General features: G+C 46.5%; 1 protein-coding gene across 3 annotated transcripts in view; it reads left to right on the top strand.

Moving 5' to 3' along the window:
* The window catches only part of nlgn2a (neuroligin 2a), a 137944-nt gene extending 132649 nt beyond the window's left edge, over positions 1–5295 (top strand). For 2 of the 3 annotated variants that reach the window (XM_012830805.2, XM_031584675.1), the window contains exons 7-8: positions 2515–2881; positions 4388–5295. In XM_012830805.2, the coding sequence (XP_012686259.2) occupies positions 2515–2881; positions 4388–5273 (1253 nt within the window). In that variant the 3' untranslated portion in view covers positions 5274–5295. The remainder of the gene's footprint in view (positions 1–2514; positions 2882–4387) is intronic. The other variant, XM_031584676.1, reaches the window with a different exon arrangement.
* The last annotated feature ends 6498 nt before the right edge of the window (positions 5296–11793 follow it).

The following is an 11793-nucleotide window of genomic DNA, read 5'->3' as shown; positions in this document are numbered from 1 at the left end:
TATGCGATTCTAATTCAATAAACTTTTTTTTATCATATTCAGCAAATGTATCTGTGCTCCAAAAAGCCCTGGTGTTGACACACAGCCCTGGCTCTGTAAATGGGAAACGATCGTAGTGACTCGGACTGAACCATAAACAACTCCAGCCAATCAACACGTCTTTGCTTCAGGAGCATTGGGGGAGGCAGTGTAATTTGATTGGCTGTTGATTTGATCACATTGCTCTTAATATTTACAACTTTTCACCAGATTCGCAGACTGCATCTTGATGGCAACGGCTTGATATATTCAGTTGACAATCGCATGACAATCTCAGAGCACAAATTCACACAGGTCGCCAAAACACCAGACAGCACTTGGACCCTCTGCGAACCAGGAAGCTTTTAGTCTCTCTGGGGTCAGATGGAGCGCCAGGCTCAACCCTTCAGTTTAATCAGTTCACCCGAAGCGATAGCGATAGAGAAAGCAAACCTATGTCGCACTCCAAACAAGCGTCGGCGTAAAGTGCATTATGCATGGAACTGAGCAAGACGAGTCAAAACACTCTTAGGCTCAGTGAATATTTCATGCTCCATCTGCCCAGAGTTAAACAACAAACATCCCCCCCTTAGCCTGTGCCAGTTGTCCTTAACAAAGCTTAATAAGTCACTGTCAGAGTCACAGTCGTCTTGGTAACGCCTGGTCGCATCCATTATCAGAAGCTGCCACCAGACTATTCGCTCTGTATGTTTGTGTTGCAGGTCAGAAACACACTGAAAATGTAGGAACAGGAAATGTAGTTGACAGCACAACGTCACTAAACACACCGCCAAAATGCAATAGTTAGCAATGCTAGCTCGCTTTCATCAGTGCCGACAGTGCCGTCTGTGTTTGTTGGCTGTTAGCTAGTAAGCTTGCTAGCTTTAGATCAAAACACTGTAATGCTTCTTTAAGAGAGCTTAATGGGTCGGTGTCCATAGCCATGAGTGGAACAGAAGTGAAGTAGCCAACACAAGTAGAGCTCTCCTCTCCTCTCCTCTCCTCTCATCTCATTCCAAATGGACTACTAAGAATAACAAGGTTGCCAGCTCTCTTGCCAACACGCTTGCACTGTCGAAATGCAATTTACTTTCGTCACCAAGGGCAATGCCTGTCACCCTAAGGACACTTTTAACTTGGCGAAGGAGCAGATCATCTCACACAAGCACAACACTGATCATTGGCAGTTCCTGAACAATGGGGAATTAACCTGGACTTAACTACCCTTTGAATACTTTAAAGAGTGCATCATTCCACTTGCGTCAACATTCTCGCATAACCTTGGCCCATAGTCCATGGCAGCTCTTCCTGCTTGAACTGGGTTAGGTTAAGAGGTGGTGCTTCCTTCATGTTGCCACTAGGAGGCAGTGAGGGGCTCTTTCTCCTCCTCACATCAAAAGAAGAGGGTGTATTTCCTCCTCCAGTAAAACAGTGCAGTATTTCACTTACATTCAGTCAGTGTCTCTGAAGCCTCCTTCCAAGGCTCAACTGCTTGCACTGTTATAGCTATTATGCTGTACTGCCTTCATCCCGACACTAGAGGGCAGTGAGGATCTCTCTCTCTCTCACTCCTGTCCTGATACCAGAGGGAGAGGGTTTATTTTCCCGTCTTGAGGAGTGGCACTTAGGAGTGGCACAGAGCTCTGTGGCGGTTCGTTATCACCCAAGTAGGGGAGGATAGGGTGTGTGAAGGGTGTGTGTGTGGGGGGGGGGGGGGTCATGGCGGTGCCCTTTCGAGGTTGGTCAAGGGTGCGGTGTGTGAAGGGTTTTGCTCATCAGCACGTACTTCACACCGTCGAGTTCCGGAGTGTTCCGGAGTGATCCGCCTGCTGTTCAGGCAATCAGGCAAAAAGCGTCACGCGAGGTACTCCACGGCTGTGACAGCTGTGATCCTTACAAATACACAGGGATGAGGACACACACAGGAAAGCAACACACTCACACACACACACACACACACACACACACACACACACACACACACACACATATAGCTATACACACATACACAGCATCTACGAGCATGTAGAAAAACAGAAACTCGAACACACACAACTAAACACAAAGACACGCACATGTACAGAAATTAAAAACTCACACAAGTGCTTTTTAGAGCTGTAGTTTTCCATTTTACCTCCATAGATCTATTTAGGATTTATTTACATAGGGGGTTTGACCTTTTCTTACACACGATATAAACACTTACACACACACACACACACACGCATCATTCAACTTTTTCTTCTTACACCCCCATCTCCAGATCTGTCTGTCTGTCTGTCTGTCTCTCACTCTTTCTAAAAATGAATCTTCTAAGGTGTCATCAGGTGTCATCATACACAGACTGCACCTCCCACTCCCCACCTTTTATTTATTTATTTATTTATGTATTTATTTATTTATTTATTTATCTATCTGTCAATCAATCAATCAATCAATCAATCGACAAATCCATAAATTCACTCTTTCTAAAATGAATCTGTCCCTCCTTCTAAGGTAAAGACATTCTCAGGGAGACCATCAAGTTCATGTACACAGACTGGGCGGACCGCGACAACGGCGAGATGCGGCGCAAGACGCTGCTGGCGCTCTTCACCGACCACCAGTGGGTGGCGCCGGCGGTGGCCACGGCCAAGCTGCACGCCGAGTACCAGTCGCCCGTCTACTTCTACACCTTCTACCACCACTGCCAGACGGAGACGCGCCCCGAGTGGGCGGACGCGGCGCACGGCGACGAGATCCCATACGTGTTCGGCGTGCCCATGGTGGGCGCCACCGACCTCTTCCCCTGCAACTTCTCCAAGAACGACGTGATGCTCAGCGCCGTGGTCATGACTTACTGGACCAACTTCGCCAAGACCGGGTACGCACTCTCCCCCGCACGCCCCCCCCCCGCCCCCCACGCTCACGCTCACAACCACAGTTTGTTCTTTCACAGTCTGTCAGCAGGGGTGTTAATGTATTCTTGATTCTATGTCAAAAGTGAAAATGGAAAATGGAGCACACCACCTGGCTGCCTATGAGGCTGCAACACCCACTGATATGTCAGGACATCACATCACACACACACCCATGGCCGTGATCATGGTCTGTCACAGGGTGTAAAAGTGACCTTCCGTATTGATTTATCAAAGTCATTCTGAAAGTAACATAGCAGTAATATTTAAGTATAAGTCAAATATTTTGCAAAAAAATCGCACCTCCCAACTGTCTGAATTATAGACATACAGATATCCAGAAGACAGACAGATATACTGTATAGTTTTTTAGAACCACACACCAACACTTGAATAACAGCAGTTTTGCAAGACTTGCATGTCTAGAATGTATTATTTTATGTAAGCTGTACTTTCTAGGGTGTTTGAGAAAGGCCTCCAGTTACATGTGCTTCCTCAAGAATACAAAAATTGCATTTTGGAAGGCAGTAGAACTTTTGTCAGTGCTTACAGAATTAAATTGATCTTAAGCCTCAAGTGAAACTAGAACTGGCAAAGCAGAAGGCTTGAAGTTACCTCACTTTATGGGGGGGGGGGGGGACATTTTTCAAGAGGAAGTGAGAAAACTGAACTCTTGTTGGCATAAAATCTACATACTTGTTGAGAATTTACAGTTGAAAGACTCGTTGTGTCTCTCCACAGGGAAGTGCTTTTGCGTAACTCTAAAATAGACACATTATTTGGACTGGAGTGCACTTAAAAAAAAAAAAAAACGCCTTCAGACTTCCCAGGAAGCACCTGCAGTGATAAAATATTAACAAAAACCTCCCCTCCTCCCCTCCTCTCCTCTCCCCTCCTCCCCTTCTCCCCTCCTCTCCTCGCTCTATGAGTCTTTGATGAGGAGTCGGAGATGAGGTAGACCCCCCACCGCATAATGGGGGTGATGGGAGTTGTAGTCAGTGCCTGGGGGCACTTGTAAAGTTGAAACCAGTACACGGCACAGAGTTAGAGCCCACCTGGTCTGTTTGGCTTGTTTGATGTGAGATGGAACGGAGACTAGTATGCAGGTATAGGGTTATAATAGGTTATAATGCAGAAAAGACTAGTATGTAGGCATAGGGTTATAATGGGTTATAATGCAGAAAAGGCACAGAGATGAGACTTAAGTATGGAGCTTGTGAAATGTTGTGAATTCTGTCAAATAGGATGAGGATCAAATGGGATGCGTAATCAAAATGTGAGTTGGAAGAGGGTATACAGGAGATGTCTCACAAGATGGATTATATATGTCCATGCGTCAGCAGTTTGGTGTTTTTTTCCCTGAAGTAATCCGAGTGTTAGGGATATGCAAGTCTTCTTTTTTCATCTTTTCTCCCTTTTTTAATTCGAGTCTCTTTGCCCTTCTCACGCTTTCACTTTCTTTTTTTTCCCAGGGACCCCAACCTGCCTGTGCCCCAGGACACCAAGTTCATCCACACCAAGCCCAACCGCTTCGAGGAGGTCATCTGGACCAAGTTCAACTCCAAGGACAAGCAGTACCTGCACATCGGCCTGAAGCCGCGCATCCGCGACAACTACCGCGCCAACAAGGTGGCCTTCTGGCTGGAGCTGGTGCCGCACCTCCACACCCTCCACGAGGAGATAGTGAGCGCCACCACCCGCGTGCCCCCAGGCCCTGCCCGCACCCCGCACTGGAAGCCCGGCAGCCCGCGCACCACCCGTCACCCGTACCCCACCATCCCCCCGGAGACGGACCCCTACGGCTCGGAGCGCCCGCGGATCTCGCCGTTCCCGGACGACACGCGCGACTACTCGACGGAGCTGAGCGTGACGGTGGCGGTGGGCGCCTCTCTGCTCTTCCTCAACATCCTGGCCTTCGCAGCGCTCTACTACAAGCGTGACAAGCGGCACGAGATGCGGCGCCACCGCCTGTCCCCGCAGCGCACCATGGGCATGGGGATGGGCATGGGCATGGGCATGGGCATGGGCGTCGGCGGCATGGGGGGCGGCGGCGCCAACGACCTGGCACACAGCCAGGAGGAGGAGATCATGTCCATGCAGATGAAGCAGTCGGAGCACGACGTGCACCACGACATGGAGCCGCTGCGCCCGCACGACATCCTGCGGCCGGCGTGCCCGCCCGACTACACGCTGGCGCTGCGGCGGGCGCCCGACGACGTGCCACTCATGACACCCAACACCATCACCATGATCCCCAGCTCCATCACCGGCATGCAGCCCCTCCACGCCTTCAACACCTTCCCCTCCACCGGGCACAACAACACCTTGCCCCACCCACACTCAACCACGCGGGTATAGTAGCACCCCCTTCCACCAGCCCCCACCCAGCCCCCCCCCCCCCCCCCCCAAACCCTCTCCTTCTGCAGGCCTCACCCTCCGCTACCTCCCCTTGAAAAAACCCACAGCGCCCCCTTGAGGATGAGACAGGAAGGACACCCTCCTCTCCTTGCGGCGCGCTCTCTCTCTCTCTTTTCTTGTTCCCTGACCCGACCTCCTGCCGACGCCTCTTTATACAAACTCCACTCGTCAGTGACTCTACTCCACCCTACTCCTGCTGTTCCTTGTGCCAACCCCCCCACCCAACCCCATTAAAAACAAACCACTCCGCCAACCTGCTCATCGGATCTACTCTGCTCTCCACTTATGTGGACAAACAGCGCCGCCTGCTGGCAGCCTACTGAACTAACTTCACGCGCATGAAAGGGGAGGAATTGTATTTTTTTTTTCTTTTACGTTTGCAAATGCTGAAGAAGAACACAAAGACACACACACACATACATTTGAAGGTGGTCTAGATGTTTAGACTCTGCAGTGAGATGGACATCAGACCTTCCTCTCTTTCTGGGGCCTCACACTCTTCCTCGTCTTCAGAGACGTACTGAAGAGAAGAGGAGGCAAAGGGGGGAAAAAAAAAAAAAAAAGGGGGAGATTTTTTTTCTCTCTCTCTCTTTCTGTCTACTTGAGGTGACATATACGGACATCTCTCCATATTCCATATCCTTTCATCCTCCCCTCCTCCTCTCTTTTTTTCATGCCAACTCTACTTTTCTATACATCCATCCCTCTTTCCCTATCTGTAGCATCATCCCTGCAAATACCCCTTTGGAGTAGCTTATTTTTTATATACACACAGTACAATATGAACATTTGCAACATTCATATGACTGGATTTAAATATATATAAATATATATATATATATATGTATAGATAGAGATATAAAAACAATAGCTCGACATTGTGGATCAGCCAGCAAACTTGGTGCCAAGAAGTGTGTTCTACCCAATTAGAGTGACGTGCAGAGAGAAGCAGTCGCGTCTTTCTGTCTCCGTACACTTGGTTGTGGTCGCCCCCTGGTGGTTGCAGAGAGAAGCAGCAGTTAGTCGCGTTGGAAAAATTATTTGTTTTTGCCCACCAGTGCCAAAATCCTTTTTACCGTCGCATCTTTCTGTCTCCGTACACTTGGTTGTGGTTGCGCTCTACTGGTTGAAAAGGGGATATAAATATATAAATAGTGAGACAGAGTGATGTGTGTGTATATATATATATATATATATATATATATATATATATATATATATATATACACACACATACACATATACGAAGATGGATGCAGTATATATCTCAAAAGGTTTGCTCAGTGGGATCTATGCATGACTTATTTTTTAAACCGGAAACAAGGAAGAAGGAGACGAAGAAGTAGAAGAACCTGACACTGAGTCAAAACTTTTTATTTTAAATTTTGACTCTACTCTCATCTCTTAGTAAATGGTCAGCTGTTTGTTTTTTCATTCTCTGAAGAACTACACACACACACTCACTCACTCACTCACACACACACCTCGTTGACTTCAGCTGGAAGCGGAAGCTTGTGGTGCTGCCTTGGCCTGCATCAGCACCACTGCTAAGGACAGGACATTAACGTTGTGGCCTCGAGCCATCGCTCCTCCACGTGTCTCATCTCTTCATCAGGACGTCATCCAGTCACGCGCCTGACTCCTATCTTTTCTCACCTTCTCTCTCAAAGCCCCGTCTCGCTGGTAGTAATTATTGGTGCTATATTATATTTCACATGACGTGAATTGGTCAGGGCTTATATTGTATTGAACAGGCAGAAACAGAAGAACCTGTAGTAGTGTGTGTGTGTGTGTGCGCGCGCGCGTTTGTGCGTGCGTGTGTGTGTGTGGTACGAAGTGGCTACGACATTAGACATGCTATTTGTTTGTGAAGGCTGTCCTTGATTGTGTAAATCTGGCTTTCATTGTACATAGTGCAGTCATACATTTGTCCTTGTTTCTCATGCCAACTACCCTTAAAATAGATTTTTTTTTTCTTTTACACACACACACACACACATACACACACACTTCCTCCTGCTCCCCTCTCCATCTCTCTCCTGCTGTCTGTGCCTCTTATCCAGTGCATGCATATTCTGTTTGATGAACCAGCTAGTGTGTGTGTGTGTGTGTGTGTGCATGCTAGCTAGAGAGAGAGAGCTACTTGTCAGCACTCCTTCACAGAGCCGTTAATAATTAGAACACTGAAATATGGGGTGAGAGGAAGGGAGGGATAGAGAAGAGAGTTACAGAGTAAGTGGGGAAGAGAAAGAAAGATGGCCGTATAGAGAGAGAGATGAAGACAGAGACTGTGGCTCAGATGTGTGGGATAAATCTCCATGCAGGGGAATGAAAAGTCTATGGTCAATCTCATTTGGGGGCTTCTATAAAACACGCTCCCTCCACCTCCGTTTCTCCAATTTTATCTCTCCCTCGCGCCGTAAACACTGGTTTAGTTGGCGGGCAAATGCAAGTGCATTTGCGGCAGGATCAAACTGTCATCATTTCAGTTTTCATCGTTCATCTCTCCCTCTCTCCATCCCGCCTCACAATAACTACATCTGTTGTAAGCACATTGAAAAAGCACGCAGTCAGGTGGAATTATATTCAGATGATGTCAGCAAAGCAATCAGACATTACGGGCGGCGCACGGAGACTTCTACTCCACTCCAGCACGCTTTATGGGGCGTTTTGGAATGCGGCCACAAGGTGGCAGCACTGTACCGCTTTGTTCGAGCTGGTCCCCTTTCTCTTGACGAGCAAGACGCTCAAACGTTTGTTCACTAAAATGTGTCCGGGCAAATATTACCGCTCCAGACTGGATACACAACACTACGGGAAAGTCAACAAGCCCAACTGTCTCGCTGTCTTCTGTTTGCTTTCTTTGTTAGTTAGTTTTTTATTTGTTTTCTTTTTTGCTCGAGAGCTTTGTTTGTGTTCTCTAATGTGTGGTTTTTTGGGGGCATCAAAGAGGTTTCACAATGTCCTTTGTGTGACCGAATGAGAAAGTTAGGATTTTATTCGCTTACATGTAGGCTAGTGTGTTCATGTCTAGGTGTTGTTGGAGTCTCTCTCTCTCTCTGCGGACATGATGGTCAAGTAGTGGGGACATTTTTGGTGCTTACACAACAATGGCTGTGACGAGGGAGAGCGACTTTGAGCTTTTAAGTGCAAAACCAGAGCTCTGACTTCACTTGTCGGGCAAAATATTTTAAACAGACATTGAGGGTGGAGAGTGCATACTTCCACGAGACAGACTGGGGGGCACATGAAATAAATCACTTTGGGAGATACCATCAAAACGTGAATTCGAAAGTGTGATTGGATATGTCTACGCCTGGTCCAAGTGGATTTTACTGAACTTACTACAAAACCATTCAAGTGCGTGATTACCAGGAACAAATGATGTGAAGAGATAGAACAACAAAAAATAGGTTACGTCTACAACTACAGGAGAAGGCATTTTTTTGTGTTCGGTTCTTTTACTCTGTCTGTTTTGTACGCTCACGTGTAAGAGGGAATTGTTGTGGACTGTTCACAGTAAGGACATGTTCTCCCCCCCCCCCCCCCCGAAGAGCTTCTCTGGAGAACACATTATTAAGAGAAAACGGGAAGAGACAGACACTGAGGAGAAACCAACTGTACATTTTTAAGTGTAAGAACAAGCTGACAAAAAAAAAATATTTGTAAATATTCAGTTTCTCGTTTGTTTATTTTTTTTGAATGAATGAAATACTTACTTTGTCAACACGACAACAGGTGCAAGTTCCAAATTGGCCAACAAGTCCATTCTGCCTCCTTGAATATGATGATGTCCTGTTCATTTTAGCCATTTTGGGTCAGCTTTTAGGGGATGTTTCGTTGACAGTTATAACTTGTGCATTGACAGAATGACATCGGTGTAATATGTAGCATCTTGACACCTGAACAGCTGGCCACAGTGTTACAAGAGACGCTTCAAGCTTGGCCAGGCTGTTGTTCTGCTCCCCAAACCTGACGGCACGCTCGCCTGTAGGTAGCTCTTTGACTTGTCTTTGTATTGGAAGCAACTGCAATGGCCGTCCGTGTGGAAAGTGGCAGGGTGCTTCAGGGGAAACACAGGTCAAACTGTCAGACTGTCGCCTGCTGTGGCATGGGCCGCCTGGCGTGGACCTGGACTTGCGTACGCTTACCAATAAACAAAGACAGACAGTGAGACTGACAGTGACAGAGTGGGAGAGGAGAGTGGGAGAGGAAGAGAGTGGGAGAGGAGGAGATGAAGAGAGTGGAAGCGGAGGAGAGGAGGAGAGTGGGAGCGGAGGAGAGGAGGAGAGTGGGAGCGGAGGAGAGGAGGAGAGTGGGAGCGGAGGATAGGAGAAGAGGAAGAGAGTGGGAAGCTGGTTGGAACATCCGGTGCAGCTCAAGACCCTTACCGTAGCATTGCCCTATGAGCAACAAAGTGACTATCAAGGTGAGCAGTTTAAGACCAGGTCAGGTGTCAGGTATATTCTTAGCGTCCCAGTTAGGGGATGCCTTTCAGTGAGTGAGTGAGTGAGTGTGTGTGTGTGTGTGTGTGTGTGTGTGTGTGTGTGTTGTGTGGTGTGTGTGTGTGTGTGTGTGTGTGTGTGTGTGTGTGTGTGTGTGTGTGTGTGTGTGTGTGTGTGTGTGTGTGTGTGTGTGTGTGTGTGTGAGGGAAGAGAATGACAGGTGCACAGTTTTGTTGTTAGAGAATAGTATGAACAAAACACTCATAGACAAAGAATATTTCACCTCTGTTTACCACAGAGATATTATTTCATGTTAGACCTCTGTTCATGTTAGACCTCTGTTCATGTTAGGCTTGTGTTGATTTGCCTCTCCTATGCGCCCTAATCACAGGAGAGACATGTTCTGTGGAAGTGGTTTTGTTTTAACGCAAAAAAAAAGAAAGAAGAACAGTTGGGTTCAGTGGGTCAGTAGCATACGAGCCTGTTGGTTGGAGCAGGCAGAAGCACATGGCATAACCCACCCCACCACCCCGGGCACGCCACTCACCTCCAGGGACGAGTACCTGGGCTCGCAAGAAAATGGAGAATTTGCACCTGTTGTCCTGACTTACTTTCTTTGTTGTAATCAGAAAACCCAAGACTTGAGACGAGGAAACCATGTTAATAATGGATTTTAAAAAAAGATAATTATTACAAAAAAAAGAAAAGTAAAAAATTATATAAATAAGGTGATGATATTTCTGTTTGATTTAGAAGTTATTACACACTTGTATGCTGTGACTTCTGACCTGGATACATTAAAGACATTCATAGCCAGTGACAAACCATGTGGATTTTTTCTTTTTCCACAAGTCTAAATGTATTTATTTTAATGACAAAAGTGTTTGTGACAGAATTATGTGCTAGTAAAAATGAAAAGTTGTTTTTCTAGAGAGGAAAAGAGACGCTACGATGAACACCCATGAGGGCTGGAGCCTCTAGAGAAAGACCAGGTCATCTCACGGGCTTCTTATCTTGGCAACAGAAGGATTCAATTCTAGAACTCCGTTAGGGTCAACACACACTCCAGTCCGATCTAAGCTTAAACCATGTTGTAGCAAAACAACCTCTTCACATCTTAGAGTTGATACTTCAATAAGAGTCAGACGACCGAATGCGATGAACTGAAGTTTATTTAATCTGGCAGACTTTTCATTCAATCTGAGTGGTGGTCCATGGGGCAGCTCAGTCGGAAAACGAGTGCACTAACTTTTTAAATGGTATATTTCGTTACTATGCTTTTCCAAGCAAAAACCTAAAACTTGTCTTATTACTGAACCAATTGAAAACCCCAAACTTATCCAAGTTTGAACCTATCAGAATATTCTCTCAAACGTATACATTTTATCCAAGCTCAGCCAATTCTGCTCACTAGTTGCCGAGAAACATTTTAAGACAATGGTGACTTGTAAGAGCATGTTTGTGTCCTTGCCAATGTTTCAGAGACCCTGTTTACAACTTTTTCAGAGGCTTCGGCTGCCCTTGACTTGTCTGAATCTCTTATCCCGCACATATAGTCTGCGCCTGTAGGCCTATTTTCGAAAACAAGCCTCATCTCTGGGAACAGGCCTTTCTGCTTGACCTTACAAGACACTCATCTCTGCACACAGGCCTTTCTGCCTGACCCTAGATGACACTTGTTTCTACACACGGCCTTTCAGCATGACACTTGTTTTTGCCAAACTGCTTCATGTTCACCACACCACTGTTTTACAACCATGATTTTTCTACAACCCCAAGACATTTGCGTGCACTGACTTGAGCATTTAATGCCATTGTAAAATGTGGCATCAAGTGGTAGGTATGTAAGTGTGTAATATTTGCAATATTATGCCATGTGACAGCATTAACCCTGTGTTTGGCGTCAACCAAATGAAAACGCCCAAGTGGATGGATACCTGTCGGACTAGGATGTAGTGAGTTGTGGTTTCTGAGGTTAGTAAATGATATGAATAATATGTGTAAGCTACAATAAG

This window comes from Clupea harengus, chromosome 18 (genome assembly GCF_900700415.2).
Source record: "Clupea harengus chromosome 18, Ch_v2.0.2, whole genome shotgun sequence".
Classification (NCBI taxonomy): domain Eukaryota; kingdom Metazoa; phylum Chordata; class Actinopteri; order Clupeiformes; family Clupeidae; genus Clupea; species Clupea harengus.
Note: the sequence above shows the minus strand (reverse complement) of the source record. Positions and strands in the feature narration are given on the sequence as shown.